Source organism: Caretta caretta, chromosome 11 (genome assembly GCF_965140235.1).
Source record: "Caretta caretta isolate rCarCar2 chromosome 11, rCarCar1.hap1, whole genome shotgun sequence".
In the NCBI taxonomy this organism is placed as follows: domain Eukaryota; kingdom Metazoa; phylum Chordata; order Testudines; family Cheloniidae; genus Caretta; species Caretta caretta.
In genome coordinates, this window is record NC_134216.1 from 40,595,399 (window position 1) to 40,614,490 (window position 19,092).

The following is a 19,092-nucleotide window of genomic DNA, read 5'->3' on the forward strand; positions in this document are numbered from 1 at the left end:
TATGTGCAACAGAGCAACAAACACACACAACACAACGAATACAGACTAACAGGGCTGTTACTCTGAAACCTGACACACAACAAGAATCATCAATATTTTTCCAAGTGAGATACACTGTTCTGAGAACTCCCCCACCCCAACTGTGCTCCCCCAGCTGAGGACTGCTCTGCAAGCTCCTGCTGTAAAACTCCCATCTTCCCAAAGAGCTCCTCTATTCACCCTCAATACCCCCCCAGAGGTGCTCTCACCCTCCACTGCCCACCACAGGACCCTTCCCCCAGGGCTGCTCCCTGCCCCCACCACAGGACCTTTCCATCGCGAGCTCCCTCCCATCCTCCAACCGCAGGACCCTTCCCCCCAAAGCTGGTTCCTTCCTTCCCACTACACGCCCCTGCCCCCGGGGTGGGGGCTGTCTCCCCTTCTCCTCCCCCGGGGTGTGGGGCGCTCTCCTCCCCCCCATTGCCCCCTTGCTGTTTGGGGGCCGCTGCCGAGTACCAGGACCACAGAGGGGCGGCAGCAGCAGCCGCCGCCGCCAGCTCCCCGCCTGCCCGCATAGCCCCGAACTGGCGGCGAAGGGGCCGCCCGAAACACCCGGCTCCTTATGCAACAAGCGACGGAGGAGCAGAGTCACCTTGACCGCCATGCTGAGCGCGGGGAGGGGGAGGAGGAGCTGCCAGCCCGGCACTACCACCAGCCAGCCGCGCCGCCGCAGCCCGGCCCTATGCTAATGAGCCCCCCCTGCCGGGACCCTGCGCCAACAGGCTGGGACAGGGGCCGTGGTGCTGGGCCTCGCCGGCGCCCGCCTGAACCTTGAGGCCGCAGTAAGCGGTCCCCACGGAAGGAGAGTGGCCGGAGTGACGCGGGGGGGCACCTCCCAGAGGAGGACACCGGTCTCAAGCGAGGCAAGAGTGCCAGCCCTACGGTTGTGACCGCCTAGCGCCTGCCAGACAGGGCTGTGAGGAAGTTGTCCTAGGTCAGATGCTGGTGGTCTGGGGGAAGGGGGGGGTGCCAGCCTTTCCTACAAAGGCCTTGGTATGGATCTTGCCCAGTAATGCACAACCTCAAAATCTCTGTGTGACTCCTCTCCTCCCCTACCAGAGCTCTGGATCACCTTTTCTATAAAGTGACCACCCCAGGATGCCCCTCTGTTTATACCAATGTAGAAAGATTAGGGTAGTCTTTGCAAAAAGAAAAGGAGGACTTGTGGCACCTTAGAGACTAACCAATTTATTTGAGCATGAGCTTTCGTGAGCTACAGCTCACTTCATCGGATGCCGGGTAGTCTTGACCTCCTGACATCTGTTCATGACTCCCAGATTGAGAACTGCTCTAGGGGTCTGACTCTGTACTGCCTTACACCTTATACAGTCATTTACACCTAAGCAAGATGCAGTGCAGAGGAAGCAAGGTCTACTAGGTAGAAAAAACTGACTGGGAGTCATATTCCTGGCTCTATCAGTGATTTAGCAAGTCACTAACCCCTATATATTTCATCTGTAAAATGGATATAACATTGCCCTCTCACAGGGGTGTTGCATAAATTATTTAATAATGTTTGTAAAGTACTTGAAGATCCTTATTAAAGGCACTATACAAATCACAGTATAAGTAGATCTAGTAAAAAAAACTTGAACTTTTGACAAAAACTGCCCATCCCCAAAAAAATCTTTTTGCCAGCTCTAATTATTGTTATTATGTTGCATGTATAGTTCCAGCAATTATAATTAGTACTTATATTTAGTAGCATTTCATATCTGTAAAATGCTGCACAAATTCATTACTGGCATAACCAGGTGCAGCAACTCCATTGAAGACCAATGTAATTACACCTGTTTACGTCAAGTGGTATATTTGGCCCCTAAACTAATAAATCCTAGCAACATGATCCATGCAAGGCAGATAAATATTATTATCCCCATTTTATGGATGGGGAAATGGAGACACAAAGTAATCAGTGGAGTTGTGATTGGAATTCAGAAGCTTCTGGTTAGAAGCTGTCCTGTGCTTTAAATACTAGGCAATGCTGCCTGGCTATCTTTAAACTTGAAAGAAATATGCAGGCTTCTCATTCTCAAGGAGGGAGACAATGGCACTATGTTTGGACAACTTGTTCACAATCTGCCTTTGGGAACCAAATGTTTGAGAATAATGCACTTTTGATTTTGCCATATAAAAATTTCAAAGTGACCAATAAGATCTCTCTGCAAAGCATATATGACTGCTGCTTTTTTAACCCCAGATAAGATACACACAAATATTTCCAACTACAGTAGATAGGAGTTTGGGGTTTATAAACAGTGTGATAAAGCCATAGGTCCTCTGCTGTGATATAAGGGTAATTGAAAAAGTAGATTTACTTTTACTTTTATGGTAGAGTGGAACTTTGTCAGGCTACAGCTCAATGACAAATTCCCACAGCCCACTTTTAGTTCATTACCATGCAATAACCATATAATTATTTTAATGCATAATAGTTTTTGTAATCTCAGATTAGATTAGATTAAAATAATGTAGGCACATTACATTTTCCCCCTCACATCAGTTGTGCTAATATACCTTGTGTCAGATTTGGAGCTGCTCTGTAATAATTTATAAACACTGTATGTTGACCTAGTTATTAGAATGTTTACTGTATTAATATTTTAGGATCACTCAAGAGGGCTATCTAGGTGAACAAGTCAAGAAGGGAAAGTAATGGCTCAAGATAGATAGTCACTTCTCAGCAAACACTTGAGAGTTGTAAGGGACAGGGCCAGAACAGGTTACTCACTTTTTGCAGTAACTGAGGTTCTTCAAGATGTGTCCCTGTGGGTGCTCCATTCTGGGTGTCTTCGGATCCCTGCGCCTCAAATCAGAGATTTTTGGTAGCAGTTTCTGTTTGGCTCGCACATGTGCTCTCCCCATCTCACGCTGTGCTCTGTTGCTATATCCGGCTGTGCAAGCTAACTGCCCTCAGTTCCTTCTCTACCTCAGAGCTCATATATAAGAACTCTGAAGCAGAAGGGAGGAATGCGGGTAGTGGAGCACCCATAGGGACACACTATGACACCTGGGAACCCCAATATTTACCAATGTAATGTAATTAGGATATGTTTTGTACAAAGTATACCTTGTGAGGTATTACTCTAAAAGTCTTGATCTGCTAGACAGTAATAGCTCATTGGATTGTATGTGCTATCGTCGTATGTGAAATTATGAAGTTTGGCTATGTATGTGTTACTGAAACATGTCTTGAGGTTGAAAACACCCACAAGGAGCCTTTCAGGTACAACAGTAAAAAGGCCAAACAATGGTAATGGTTTATTGAGGAAATGTACACAAGCTCAAGGATTACCCCAGGGACTGTGTACGATAGAAACCTCTCAGAGACAGCACTACACAATGGGAACTGTTTGACCCAGGTCACAGCAAAAGAGCTTTTGAGCAAGTGGGAAGAAGATATAAAAGGGGGGAAATGACATCATGATGGTACCTCACTCTCTCTACAACAACCCACCTGGAAACACCTAAGGTGCAAAGACTGAACTGTGGGAAGTGATAGTCCCAGGCTAGGGGGATTTTTAGTCTGTGTATGAAAACCTGGGAAAACCAAGGCAGTTTGTGTCTTAAGACAGCCAGCCTGTTTATCACTCAGGGTGAGAAATTGCTAATTCTTATCTTACCTATCTAGCGTGTTAAGCTCAGTTTGTGGGTTTTTTTATTTTCTAAGGTAATTTGCTTTGATCTGTTTGCTATCACTTGTAATCATGTAAAATCTATCTTTTGTAGTTAATAAACTTGGTTTGTTTTGTCTAAAACCAGTGTGTGGAAATTATAACTTGGGGTAGAAAGCTGTTGTATCTCTTTCTCCACATAGAGGGAGGGGGTGAATTTTATGACCTTACTGTACAATTCCCTGTGCAGCACAAGACAGTATAATTTTGGGTTTGCACTCCAGGGGGGATGCATGCCTTAGCATCTGAGAGGTGCCTTAGCTGAGCCATCCGATGCAGAGCTGATCTCAGCATCTATGTGTGAAGCTGCAGTTTGGTGTGTCCCTATTTGTGTGTATGTTGGTAAAAGAGCAAGCTTAGAGAGCGTGGCAATTTATCACATCACCACAGTGTGAAAGGGAGTCCAGGCTGCAGGGTCAGGCGGGCTCAGTGGTACCCCAGTTCCCAGTGGCATCCTAGGGGGAACCCGTTGTGATGTTGCACCCCATAATGCTTTATAGAAATATGCTTATGAATGTAAATATGACATAACTGGAATATGTTTTATGCTAGATATGCCATGTAACATCTCTGTGCAAAGGTTATGTTCTTCTGCATGTATTCATCCTGTTTGTATGAATGTATCATTCTTGTATCTAAAACTAGAAACATGAAATATAACTCTGAGGTCCTACTGTAATTATGCAAAGTGTGGGCCATTAATGGTGGTTTGGAATCTTGATGGCTCCCATTAACCAGGACAATTGACTGTAGATGGCTCTGTTTACTTGCAAGCCTTCCTGTGAGTCAGGTGGGAAGAATGAAGGCTTGGGATCTCACAGGACATGTGACTATGTCACCTGATACTGGAATCCATCATAAACCTGGTGCTTTTCCATTTAGAAGGAGGGGTGGGAACCCAGAGAGGGACAAAGGATTTTCGCGTTGTGCAAAAGATATATAAGGGGGTGGAACAGAACAAAGGGGCTGCAGTCATGAGAAATCCCTAGCTACCACCTGATCTGGAACAAGGACTGTACCGGGGAAAGGATTGGGCCCAGACTAGAAGGAGGCTAGTCTGTCAAAGAAGCTTATTGGAACATCTCTGAGGGTGAGATTTACCTGCATTGTTTCCTATTGTATTAGGCTTAGACTTGCGTGTTTTATTTTGTTCGGTAATTTACTTTGTTCTATCTATTATTACTTGGAACCACTTAAATCCTACTTTTGTATTTAATAAAATCACATTTTATTTATTAATGAACCCTGAGTAAGTATTAATACGTGGGGGGAGGGGCAAACAGCTGTGCATATCTCCCTATCAGTGTTACAGAGGGCGAACAATTTATGAGTTTACCCTGTATAAGCTTTATACAGGGTAAAATGGATTTATTTGGGGTTTGGGAGCTGGGTATCTGAGTGCTGGAGACAGAAGCACTTCTTAAGCTGTTTTCAGTTAAGCCTGCAGCTTGCGGGGGACATGGTTCAGACTTGGATCTGTGTTTGCAGCAGGCAAGTGTGTCTGGCTCAAACAAGGCAAGGTACTGAAGTCCCAAGCTGGCAGGGAAAATGGGCTCAGAGGTCCCAGCACATCAGGTGGCAGTCCCAAGGGGATTTCTGTGACCCAACCCATCACATACACATCTTCAAGAACCTCAGTTACTGCACAAGGTGAGTAAACTTTTCTTCTTCTTTGAATAGTGTCCCTATGTGTGTTTTATTCTAGGTACTCTAGGGCAGTGTCCCTAATGGAGGGGTGGGGCTTTGGAGCTGAGTCCAATATTGATGATAATATGGTGAAACCAAATATCACATCAGATGCTGAATCATGAGTGATTGCATAATGTTAGCAAATGTATGAGCAAGTCACTGCTCTGCATATTTCTGTGACTGGAACATTATTGAGGAAGGCTATGGAAGCGGACAAAGATTTTGTAGAATGAATTTGGTCTCCCGAGGGGGGTTGTACATCATGCATGCAATAGCAGTAGTTAATGCATTCCAATATCCATCTAGAGCGTCTCTGCTTAGCTATTTGGGATCCCTTAGATCTGTCTGCAAGGGAGAGATTTTCGGAAAGGCTCAGTCCTTTCCAAATAGAAGGCTAATGCTCTCCTGACGTCAAGCGTGTGCAGTGTTGCCTCCCTTCTATCCCATATTGTTTGGGAAAGAATGCTGGAAGGGTGAATACATTGATTTATGTGGAAGACTGAAGGTATTTGTGGTAGGAATTTGGGATGTGGTCTCAAAGATCTTGTCCTTGAAGAAAATCATAAAGTGGGGGGAATATGCCATTAGGGCCCCTATCTCTCCCACTCTCTGAGCAGATGTGATGGCCACTAGGAATGCAGTTTTCATAGAGAGGTGTAGAAGCAAGCAAGTGGCCCTAGTCTTACAGTTCTTGGCTGTGGCTGTAGTGAACAGGTCTATCTATACTCTTTCTGATCCAATGGGAGATGTTCAATAAAGGCATTTAAATTGGAATCATTGATGTGGTTATATTTTGCCATGAGGGCTTGATAGTTAGCAACCCTAAATTATAAGGTTGCTAAAGAATATGATTTATATCCAAATAAATCCAGACATTTCCAGTCCTTGTCATATGGTGTCATTTTAGCATGGTGCTGTCTGTTATGTTCATTAACAGGTTCAACAACCAGTGAATTTGGGGATGGGTGAGAAAACAAAAAGTCCATGTGTTTAAAGGGCACATAATATTTCTTGTCTGCCGTTTTGGACATCAGGGGTATTTGGCTGGTGTCTGCCATATAGTTTTCACTGGATCAAGCAGCACCTCATTTATGGGGAGTGTAATTATGGCTGATGGCAACGTCTGCAGGATGTCAAGTAGTTTCTGCTGTGACTCTTTGACTTCTTTGAGTGGGATTTGAAGGGAATCCACTACCCTCTTAAAGAGGTCTTGAAACTGCTTGAAGTCATCTGCTTTTGTTGGCAGAGGAGACATGGCTGCCTTGTCAGGAGATGATGAGGAAATGCTGGTCACCAGAGTGGCTTCCTTGTCTAGTCTCTCCTCCTGTTCCTCAAAGCTCTCCTCTTGAGGATCAGGAGGTCTGGCTATTGAGAATGATGTAGATCATCTTTCTCTCTCTCTCTCTGAATGATGCTAGAGTTTCTTGAAAATTGTTGTCTATATGCCACCCAGGTGGCCACTGAGGTTGTGGAAATGGCATGGACAGGGGCACCCAAGGGTGTCCATACCAACTGTCTCTTCTACTCTGGCAGTAGATTGAAGGAACATGAGTTTCCACCTGGCTAGCTCCCTGGTGTTGCAATGTAGAGCTCTGGATTGACAATCAATATAAGTCATCCCCATCATTGTCGTTGTCGGATCAGGGTGAAGCAGTCATGGATGGTGGAATAGACTGTCCTGGTACCACGTGTAATCCGTACCTCAGTTATGTCGGTGTCTGGTAATGGTGATTCAGTCATCTCCGAGACCATCAAGTCTTTGGGGAACTGAAATTCCTGCAGTACTGGAATAGCCATCAGTGTCATTGAGGTCATAAGAGTGCCATTGAAATGGAGATAGCCATCTGTACTGGAGGCCCTCTGCACTCCGAGGAATGGCCAACAGGCATCGTCGTAGTCTTTTACGGTGCTGATGTACTTGGCACTGATTGTCTATAAGCCTCCATCAGTGCTGTTTTTAGAGGAGCTGCATCTTTCTTTGCTGCACCTTTCCACTGATGGGACTATTCTGCCTGAGCCTGCCCTCATAGGGTCTTTGGGCTTACTGGTGGTATCGGTACCGGAGGATTCTGCAGCTTCATAAGTACCTAATTGTGTGTCAGTCGGTACTGAAGTTATCGACCATGCCTAAGACCTCTTTCTCTTGGCCGATTTCCTGCTTGGGGAACTTGTGGCCCACTTCTTTGAGACTTTCTGAGAGAAGTCTAAGGATTTCCTCTATGAAGCCACTGGAGAGTGTTGAATGGACGATGTTGACGGGATCGGTCTCAATGGCGACTGCTGTCAAAAGGGGGGTCCCGGGCTCTGGGGTCAGAGGCAGGTCAGACTGAATTTCCATCATGAGTAGTCTTAATTTCAGCTCATGACTCTTTCTGTTCTTGCCTTTAATTTGAGACAAAACATGTACTTCTGAGGCAGGTGTCCGTCTCTGAGGCAGCGAATGCAGCAGGAATTGCCGTTGCTGACAGGAATGGCTTCCCAACAGAAGAGACAATGTTTAAACTTGGGGAGAGCTGCGCATACCCTTTTTAGGGCTCACTTTCTGAATGGGAAGAACTAGGGAAATATAATTTATACTATAAGCAAAATAATAATATATATGAATGAAATTAAAAAAAGAAATTATTAACACTAACATTAACTAACTGAAGTTGTATTACTACTAAGGAAAAAAATTATTAAGAAGAATCTCTATCAATGGGCTTGCTAAGGCTCAGTCTCAGGCCAAGGGTAGTTGAGAAGGAACTGAGGACGGTTTGCCCGCAAAACACTATTTAGCAACAGAGCACAGCGTGAGATGGGGAGAGTGCACATGCAGGCCAAATGGATACTACTACCAAAAATCTCCAATCTGAAGCACAGGGACATGCACCTATAGGGTCACTATTTGAAGAACTGTTAGCTTGAGTTTTGCCTCCTTTCCAGCCAACCTACAAAACTGGTTTTAGCCAGGATAGGTCCATGAACACAGAAGAACTCTGGCAGTATGAGACAGGACAGTCTCTGAGGAGAGGGAAACTTGTTCAGAGGAACCTGACTGAGACACACAACACGCTGCTGAAGGTGCCTGAAGAAGTTAGGCCTGACTAGGTTACCATCAGAGGGTGATAAGACTTTAGTTAAGAATAGATGCACGAATACTTTTTTTATATTAAAAATCCTTTTTCTTCCCCTAAAAGCTCTATTCCTTTTGCTAAAATAAACAGTACTTTGATTTTAAGAAGACTTGCCTGATCAATGTGTACCACTGGTCATACACTCCTGAAACGAAGACTATAGGTGCCCGAACTCAGTCAGACCTCAGGGTAAGAATTGGTGGAAACACATATAAGAGATGTCTGTTCCATGTGAGGAGTTGTGCACAGGACACTGTGTAGCCCAAGATCCAGTGTAGGAGTGGGAAAACTATGCAAATCCACCCCAGGATAGGTAAAGGCATGAAACCTAACATCTGAGGGGGTACATTCAAAGACCAGGAAGGGGGCAGAGGTGTAACTAACACTGTGACCATGGCATATCTGTTAAGTAATTTTTTTTCACCTGAATATGCAGGTTTTGAATATAGAAATATTAAATAATAGAAAAACTGTGCCATAACTTTTTAAAAAATATTTCTTTAAATAGAGGTAGTGTATTTCACGAATGTCTCAGCAGTGACAGAACGGGAACAGAAGGTAGTGAATAAGCAGCCTAGAAAAACAGCCTTAGTGGAAGGGTGTGAAACTGTTAGGAATAGAAGGTATTGGAAGGGGAGTCTGGTGTCCACAATAAGAAAGAGGAAAGGAGAAAACAAAGAGCATCAAAAAGAGGTTCCAAATCAGAGGGCATAGGGTGGAGAGAATGGGAATTGAGAGAACCATGTTTGGAGAAGACTACCGAGAGAGGAAGAAAACACACTAGGATGTTGGTGTAAGTGTGGAGACAGCCTGAGGGAGTGACAGGCACAAAGAGGCAGAACCAGCTAGACACCATATCTGTACTACAGCATCTCCAGCCAAAACCAGGGCTGTATAGGGCTGAGCACTGTACATTAGGGCTGCCAACCCTCCCAGATTGTCCAGGAGTCTCCTGGAATCGGAATCAATCTCCCAGTGGCTACTGAAACCAATTCGGGAGATTTTAATAGGCCGCTAAAAGTCCAGTCGATAGCGCGGTGGGTGTAAGGCAGGTTCCCGGAAGTGACCGGCACATCCCTCTGGCTCCTAGGCACAGGGGCAGCCAAGGGTCTCTGCGCACTGCCCCCATCTGGAGCAGTGACTCTGCAGCTCCCATTGGCCAGTCACCAGAGATAATGGGAGCTGCGGGGGGCAGTACCTGCTGGCAGGGGCAGCACGCAGAGCTGCCTGGTCACCCCGAGCCTAGAAGCCAGACATGCTGGTCGCTTCCGGGAGCTGTCCAAGGTAAGCACCAACTGGGCAGAGCCTGCACCCCATTCCCCTTCCCACACCCCATCCCTCTACCCCAGCCCTGAGCCCCCTCCCATGCCCAAACTCCCTCCCTGAGCCTGCACTGCCTCCTACACCCCAGCCCAGAGCCTGCACCCCCTCCCACACTCCAACCCCCAGCCCAGTGAGGATGGGCGAGAGCATGCTGCAGAAGGAGGAAGGATGGAGAGAATGGGGGCGGGACGTCAGAGAGGGGGCGGTGAAGGGGCGTGGCCTCGGGGCAGGGGTGTTTGGGTTTGTGCCATTAGACAGCTGGCAGCCCTTCTCTACATGAGCGGCCCCTAGCATGGAGCTGAAGCCACAGGGACCAAGAGAGCCAGGAGCTGGGAGCAGGCCAAGCCACAGGGATTAGGCAACAGGCCCTGGGCTGGCAGGGAGCTGGAGGACTTGAATCTGGGGGAGGAGGGGGAAGATGGAGACTAGAGGGAGGCGGGCTTATGCAAATGAGCCACTAACTCTGTAAAAAACACAGCGTCTCCAATAACAAGGGACAGTTCGTTACCATGCCACTGGAGTGTACAGAGCATGCGCACTATCTGTAGCCACCTGTTTCCTTCCCTCCTTTGCGCACCGTAGCTGTCGGCGAGCGGAAGCGCGTGGCTATGTGCTCACGTCCGGTGTGTGGGCGCGCGGGTTGATTCGGTCTGTGTCCGGGTGACTTGGCTGCTGCCGCTGCTCCCAAATGGCGGGTAAGTTGTGGCGGCGGAAGCGAGCTGTGGCCCTAGGCTCTGTCGCGGCTTCGCCGAGCGCGGTGCAGGGAGGGACCCCGGCTTTCCCTCGGCCTGTCCTGCGGCCCAGGAGTATAGGGGCCTCCCCGGTGCCGCTGCTTGCGGCTGTGGAGGGGCTTCCTGCTCCCCGCGGGGAAGGGGGGGACCGGCAGCTCCCGCCGTCCGCCCTCACCCCGCTGTTTGGGGGAGCTGCCAACGGCGTGTTTGCCAGTCCCCGGGGTGCGGTGCCTAGTGCCTGTCACGCCGCCTGCCCCGTCCCTCGGAGCTTGGGTCTCCCGGAAAGCGGCTCCTTGTGTCCTGCTGCTCCTGTCTCTTCCCCTCGCTGCGACCCGGCCTGGCTTGGCCGCTCCGAGGGGATCCGGGTCGCAGTGTGGTAAGGAGGCGTGGGAAGGGACGCGCTTACCGCGAAGCAGAGCCCAGAAGACTCTCTCATTACGAGCCACAGCCGTGTTAGTCTGTATTCGCAAAAAGAAGAGGAGTATTTGTGGCACTTTAGAGACTAACCAATTTATTTGAGCATGAGCTTTCGTGAGCCACAGCTCACTTCATCGGATGCATCATAAGCTTTCGTGAGCTACAGCTACGGATCCGATGAAGTGAGCTGTAGCTCACGAAAGCTTATGCTCAAATAAATTGGTTAGTCTCTAAGGTGCCACAAGTCCTCCTTTTCTCATTACGAGCCGATGAGACTCTTCACGGGGTGTCTGCACCCTGCTTCTGGGGAAGAACAAGGGAACATGACTCCGCAGTGGCTCTGCTCTATAGGTCCCGGCCAAGGATACATTCGCACCTGTGAGCTATGTCCAGTTTCAGGTGTCTGCCCAATTCTTAAATACACAGCAGCCTGTTTAAGTCAATAAAAAACAACTTTACAGATGGTCTGGATAGGATAGTAGCAAATTTTTCCTTTAAGTACCAACTCTCCTTTGAACATGCTTATGCTAATTTTATGGATCCCCAGAAACGAATTAAACTGCAAAATCTTTTGTGCAAACTTCAGCTGATTTATGATTTATAAAAAACTTCAAAAATTTACTTTTTAAATTTTGTAAAGCTGTGGCCTGTAAATAATGTGGTTTAGAAACTTCCTTTGTTTTAGTCCATTGTCCTATATAAAGTCAAGTGCATTTGACTAGATACTATGATGGGTGCACTAGAAATGTGTGAGATGCATAGGTAACTAGATATCAGAAGTTAACTAATGTTTGGGAATTATTTTTTGCACATTATTGAATGCTTTGAGAGTTAGGCAGACTTTTCTGAAGTTCTATCGGTAAACTACTCAGTTCAAGGTTAGTGGTGACTTGCAAAAGAAAAACAATTGCACTTGTGCCCTTTTTTCTTCATGATTTTTCTGAATGCATGACACCTTTTTTCAAATGTGTCAGCTTGTACTTTACATTAGAAATTAAGGGCTGGTCTGTCTTAGGACTCTTTGAACAACGTGATATCATAGCCCTACTAGTTTTTCAAAGTGCAAGGTAGTAAAACCCTGATTTATTGAGATGGAGAAGCTTTTTTAATCACTTAAATTGTTTTTGTTAATTGTTTAGCCTACCAGCACCTCTCTCCTCATCCTTTTGTCCAATAGCTTCTCTCCTGTGTGTTACCTTCTCTCAACTTTTTCAACACGTTTCAGTGGGAGTGGGCATCTTTGTCCGTGCCCTATTGACTGAGATTAGTGTGTGTAGATTTGCTCCTGTTAGGTGGAGTGGAGAAAAATAGTAACTTAAACTGATTTATTTTTGATTTTTTAAATTTACAATAAGTACATTTAAAAAAAACTATTTAAAATTAAATTTGAAATTGACAGCTTATGCCTAAACTTAGTACAATCTATTAAAATAATTTAAATTTAAAAAAATCATATTCAAGCAGTACGTTTGCTTCTGAAGTTGTAAAGAAAGTAAAGCCACTGAACTGGTGGAAGTCAATAGCTAACCACCTGGAAACAGTTTGTGAAGTGTTAAACCTGCTCTGGACAGCAATAGCCTCTTCTCCAGGTGTGGAGAGAATATTTTCTTCATTTCTGTTTGTTCAGCTGAATGAGTAGTCCATGCAACATTGAGACGTTGATTGGGAGTCGAAAAAACAGCAATTTTCTTCTTTCAGTCTAAATAAAAATGAGGTGTGAGAGACTGAGACTGACTTGTTCTAAAATATTGAAGATCATGGAGACCACAGATCAGTTCAGTTCACTAAGTACAGACAATACTGCCTTTGTTTAATATATTAGTTTAAAGGCAAGGTTTGATAAATTTATTTCTTATGTATTCAGCACATTTAAGGTAGCTCTACTGAACTAATAAAAAAACTTGAATATGTTTTTGTGCATTTTTAATTATAGTTTCCATCCAAATTTAGCTTGACACAAATCATAAGTGGAAAAACAAAAAATCAAATAGATAAGAAACTCCTCATTTGCTCACACAATAAAAATGTAAACATTAAGAATCTGAAAAATGTATGTAAGTTTTGTAGTAGAGTGTATCCTCCGGGCTAGTGAAAAGCAGCACCAGGTTTAGTGTAGAGGCTATATTATGTATTAATGATTATAAACCAATGAAAATTGACATCTTGAATTATTTTTCCTCAAAATAGTACAAATGCAGAAAAAGATGAAATTTTGATTAAAATTGGTGATTTTAAATCAGTCCACCCTGGAGAGGTTCATATCCTCTGTCTCTATAATATTGGGTCATTTTATTAACACTAGTGCAATGTGATGCACAGACTTAAAAACTAGGAGGAAGAAAAGCCACCCACTATCTCATAACAACAGCATTAGGTTCTGAAATATATAACTCATAGCCTTTATGGCCAGAAGAGACCACCATGATCATCTAGTCCAGTGGTTCTCAACCTATTTACCATTGTTGGCCATATCCAAAGCTACCTGTATGGCCCTGAGGATGTCACGTGGACTGCAGCTATGTGCTGATTGGGCCACAGGTTGAGGACCACTGATCTAATCTGACTACCTACACGTTGCAGGCTAAATAACCTCACCCACCTGCTCCTGTAATAGACCCATAACCTCTGGCAGAGTTACTGAAGTCATAGATTCCAATGCCAGAAGGGACCACTGCGATCATGTAGTCTGACCTCCTGTGTAACACAGGCCATAGTACTTCCTCCAAATAATTCCTAGAGCATAGCTTTCAGAAAAATATCCAATCTTGATTTTAAAATTGCCAGTGATGGAGATTCCACCATGACCCTTGGTAAATTGTTCCAGTGATTAAGTACCTTCAGTGATAAAACTTAACTTCTTATTTCCAGTCTGAATTTATCTATCTTCGGCTTCCACCCATCAGATCATGTTATACCCTTCTCTGTGAAATTGAAGAGCCCATCATCAAATATTTGTTCCTGTAGGTACTTACAAATTGTAATCAAGTCACCCCTCCGTTTTCTCTTTGTTTAGCTAAATAGACTGAGCTCCTTGAGTCTGTCACTATAAAACATGTCGCGTAATCCTTTAATCCAGGGGTTCTCAAACTTCATTGCACCACCACCATCTTCTGACAACAAAAATTACTACAGGGCCCCAGGAGGGGGAACTGAAGCCTGAGCCCGCCCAAGCCCCGCTGCCCCGGGTGGGGTCCAAAACCCACTGCCCAGGCCAGGGGGCCCAAGCCCAAGGGCTCCAGCCCCAGGTAGAGGGCTTGTAACCTTAGCCCCACTACCCTTGGGCTTTGGCTTTGGTCCTGGACCCCAGCAAGTCTTAAGTCAGCCTGGTGGCGACCCCATTAAAATGGGGTTGCAACCCACTTTGGGGTCCCGACCCATAGTTTGAGCACTTCTGCTTTAATCTGTTGGCTCTTCTCTGAACCCTCTCCAGTTTATCAACCTTCTTGACTTGTGGACACCAGAAATGGACACAGTATTCTAGCAGTGGTTGCACCAGTACCAAATACAGAGGTAAAATAACCTCTTGCTCCTACTCAAGATTCCCTTGTCCATGTATTCAAGGATCACATTAGCCCTTTTGGCCACAGCATTGTACTGAGAGCTCATATTCAACTGAAGAAAAGGCATACTAGTGGCACCTTAGAGACTAACAAATTTTTTTGAGCATTAGCTCTCGTGAGCTACAGCTCACTTCATCGGATGCATTCAGTGGAAAATATAGTGGATGAAGTGAGCTGTAGTTCACAAAAGCTTATGCTCAAATAAATTTGTTAGTCTCTAAGGTGCCACTAGTACTCCTTTTCTTTTTGCAAATACAGACTAACACGGCTGCTACTCTGAAACCTGTCATATTCAACTGGTTACCCACCCTACTTCCAATCTCTTTGAGTGACTGCTTCCCAGTGTAATAAAGCCCAGGTGCTAAAACACACTTTTTAAGCCTTTGGTGTAATCAATAGTCCATGAGAAGTCCCCCTTAGTGGCGTAGTTCTCTCTCCCCAGGGCACACGCCTTTCACGTTTTGGTCTTTTGTTTCAAATAATTGTTGATTACTAACTAAATTTTCAAGATTTTTGGCTTATGCAGTTACTGATCTATTTATATAAAATAAGATCCATGTCAGTGCTTCAGTATTCTTTTACTATTGTCGTACTCCTATTTCATAAAATGCATCAAATCCAGTCTGAAACTGAAACTTGAGAGAAATACAAAGGAACCTACAGGAAAGTATTGATTCAACATCATGCCACGAAGCCATGTCTGATATTTCTTGATTCGTGGTTATGTGCATTTAAATAAGTATATACAGCTGGTGTAAATTAGCATATGAAACCACTTCTACTACAGTATAGTACTTTTAAAAACTGTTGGTTTAGCTATTCTCTGTATGAGGCTTTTGTGCTTACGTAAAGAATGGAGGCCACACAGCTTTTAACTACTATTTGTCCAACAGACACATTTTTCAGTGCATGGTGGCAGGGTATGTCAGCATAGCTCCCTCGCCGAGGAGTGTGGATTTTTACCTCCTAAGTGACTTGGCTATGTCAACCTAAATTTTAAGTGTAGACCAGGCCTAATTAATACAAGTACATGTAAACTGTCCAAAAACTGATGTAAGAATACAGGTGTTGCTAGGTACAAAGGATGTAATTTTATTAAAGGAACACCAGCAACTTAAAAAACAAACTCATCTGAATATTTAACATGCATCTTTCCTTGCAGGTTTATAAGACAGTTGAGTTTAAAAAGGTGTTAACAGTACAACAAAATACATCTTTAAACAGTCTGATTAAAAATCTCACCACTCTGTTGCTTAAGTGTCACATTTTTGGTACTTATGTTAACTTCTAGTCTTCCTGGAAAAATAATGCAGACTAGACCTGAATTACTAAAGCAAAAAATAAGGAGGAAGAAACCTGTGCTTTCTCAGACAACCTGAAGAATCATGGACCATATTTTCATATGTACTTGTTTAGCACCTGGCATAATCAGGCCCCAATCCTGGTTGGAGCTTCTAGTGCTACATAATATAAATATTTTTTCTTCCTTAGCGGCTCAACTTTTAAATAAAAAACAAATGTAACAAAAAATAATGCATAGCTGCTAATAGTTCCTGTTTAATGTGAAGTTTCATACTTTTCGGTATCTGCTGATGCAACTCTTGTCAGATAAATCTTCACAATATTTCTATTTGTAACATCAGTGTTCCAAAATGAACTTGACAACATTTTGGAAAAATAATTCTTGGCAAAGAACTTGTACAGTATTTTAAATTTCAGCCAGTAGCATATTTACTACTGGATGAAATTTAACATACAAGTTCTTTGCCAGGAATTTTTTTTTTTTAATTTTTACAAAATGTCAGTTCTCTTTATTGTTTAAAAACAAACAAACAAACCCCCAAAACCAGAAATATTTTAGCTGACTTGTTTGCATTACTAAGAGGACTGTATTTTTTAATTGTAAAAAATGGTAGCCCCTTATTCAAAAAATATGAACTAGGGTATTTCTGTACCCTCTAAATGGTTCTTGCCACTCTGATGCACAGAGTAATTCTGTGTGTAATTACTCTCTATATATTGTAGATTTACATAACATTTAGTTACATCTCTAAAGGGTCCTGTTTGAAAATGAGAACCCACATATGAAAAGAGACAAATTGAAGTGTTTTTGATGTGTATTTATTTCTTTACTTCTGTAAAGTTTAAATGAGAACCTTATTGTTTTAAACATGTTCCCTTGGATTGTGGCAGTATGTAGTTTAAATAATGATTTGCATAAACTTTTTTTCCCAGGGCTCAGTGCTATGGAGAAGAAGTTGGCTGAGTTCAAGTGTAATACAAATGAAGCAATTCAACTGAAATTAGGTAATTTGTTTTCAAGTCTTTGCATTTGATACTGCAGTATGTTACCAAGTATTTTAGAACCATTGCTTGATATTTAAAGTTTGTCCAGTAAAAGTTTGTTCACTTTCTTCTATTTACCATACACTGCATGAAGTGTAAATATAAGTGTAGTTTAACAATGTCTAGTTCCCTTGGCTCAGTGGAGATAAAGTACACCAGTATAGAAATAGTCATTGAAGGACTCATGCAAATAAAGTGAGTCCCACCTCCCCATAATGTGTGTTGAATGATCCTTTAGTTGGTTTCGGCACTTCAGTAAACCTACATTAAAATTAGTGATATGCTGAAATTGCCCCATCCCTTATTTTTATGTGGCATTCAGTACATGCTGATAATACTGGGAGGGAAAGGACACAGCAGTTCTGTTCTTCTAGTTCTTCCTTTCCTTCCATGTCTTTGGTATTCAGCTCTCTTGAGGGTACCTTTGACCTCTCAGTGGATTTAGTGAAAAAATTAGTATTACTCAACTGTGTATTTTTTCAGTTGCACAGTATCAAATATCCAATTATGCATTAATTTTGTACTATCCATTAATTCTTTAAATTACTTTTTCCAGAAAAGGGATCTTGCATTCTTGCTACTTAGTAAAATAGTATGAAATCCTGGTTGTGGTCTGAAAGAAAATACTCCATAAATAGTCTCTCTCATTTTCATTGACTTTCTCGATGGTTTAAGAGTTTTTAATGAGAACTTTTGTGGGGGAGGGGAAATCTGAATGAAAATATCTGCAATTCTGGGTTTCACCATAGTGAATTTACCTAAACAACATCTAAAATGCAAAAAAGAACTTTAGAACTCTGCTGGATGTGGATGCAACATAATTTAACTTGAACAAGCCTATCAGTGTCAATAAAAGTTTTGCAATAGGAGAAGAATAAACCATATCTTTGTAACTTTAAATTTTTCCACCTGCGAGTAAGTGCTCCTCTGATATGACCGAATTGCACAGTTGAAAGGTACTAAGAGGGGGGCCTAAGTTTGGAAGAGGAGCAACAGCAATCTTCAGAATACTGAAAGAGAGCTAATATCAAACTAGTGTTTGACTTTCAGGGTAGGAGAGTATTGCTTTGAAGACCAAGAGTATGTGTAATACTCCAGGTTAGTGGGAAAGAAAAGAGAACGCTTACTCTAAAGTAGAAAAATTAAACAATAAAGAAACATTCATTCTCTCTCTCTTTTGGAGAAGATGAGCATTTAATAAGCTGATTTCATCTATAATTAAAATTGAATTCATAATATGAACTCAAGTTAAAAACTTGTAAGCCAAAATTTTGTTCTAATTGAAGTAGTTTAAAGCTTTAAATATTGGATTTGTAAAACCATTTTCCTCAGATTAAAAAAATATTGTTTTACATATACTTTCTTGAAAATATCATGTTTTACAGGGATTTAATTTTCACTTTTGTGTTTTGAGACAATCTGTCATTTCCTCTTACATTTTTCAAAAGGGATGGAAATAATGGGGTGTATTTGAATTTTGGCTACCAATTAAATGAGCTATTACATTAATATGAAAAAATCTCAAATCGTCCCCCTAAAATTAATTAATATCTCCATATTCTAGTCTTCCTTTTCTGTTTTATTCTCCTCTTCCAACTTGAGACTGAAGAGGATCCTAAGGATCAACCACTTCTATTCCTTGCATGTCTTTGCAGCGTCTCCCTCCTCCTCGAAAATGTAGTTTGTTTTTCCTGCATGTGTACAAAGAAGTAGGAGTACATCACCTTTTATGGACCCTCACTCATTTCAAAAGTGCTTTGTCTTATTAAAACTCTTCATGGGCTTGCCTCAGGCAAGTTCTGCGTATTTGCTTTCTGAATCTAGCAATGGTTGCCTTTCTGTCCCTTTTTGCTATTGTAGGTGCGGGGACTGCTTTCTCTATCTGGAAACTCCTCGTTTGCATTTCTTCCTTCTTTGTTTACACCTTAGTTTTCGCATTTTAAATGTAGAAAGATGCATTAAGCAGCTGTAAAGTTATATATTTGACAGCAGGCAGGAAATGCAAAAATGAAGGTTCCAATAACAAGCTTAACTCTGCAACATTGCATACATGTGTAAACACTAAACGTGTATTCATTATCATACACCAATCAAATATACAATTTATAATGTCTTGAATGGCCTCCCCTTAATTAAAGGTATAGGCAAACTGCCGTTGTAATGCATATATTGACCACTGCACACTTTATACTTTTAC

At 42.9% G+C, this 19,092-nt stretch overlaps 2 protein-coding genes across 5 annotated transcripts in view; one reads left to right on the forward strand and one right to left on the reverse strand.

Moving 5' to 3' along the window:
* SLC25A12 (solute carrier family 25 member 12) overlaps positions 1-745 on the reverse strand; it is a 68,289-nt gene extending 67,544 nt beyond the window's left edge. Inside the window, exon 1 of one of the 3 annotated variants that reach the window (XM_048868549.2) lies at positions 632-745. In XM_048868549.2, coding sequence (XP_048724506.2) covers positions 632-643 — 12 coding nt within the window. In that variant the 5' untranslated portion in view covers positions 644-745. The other 2 variants (XM_048868551.2, XM_048868552.2) reach the window with 2 other exon arrangements.
* A 55-nt stretch (positions 746-800) lies between these two features.
* HAT1 (histone acetyltransferase 1) overlaps positions 801-19,092 on the forward strand; it is a 55,079-nt gene continuing 36,787 nt past the window's right edge. Inside the window, exons 1-2 of one of the 2 annotated variants that reach the window (XM_048868562.2) lie at positions 801-973; positions 16,785-16,856. In XM_048868562.2, coding sequence (XP_048724519.1) covers positions 16,796-16,856 — 61 coding nt within the window. In that variant the 5' untranslated portion in view covers positions 801-973; positions 16,785-16,795. Of the gene's footprint in view, positions 974-10,393; positions 10,537-16,784; positions 16,857-19,092 lie in introns of those variants that run through there. The other variant, XM_048868560.2, reaches the window with a different exon arrangement.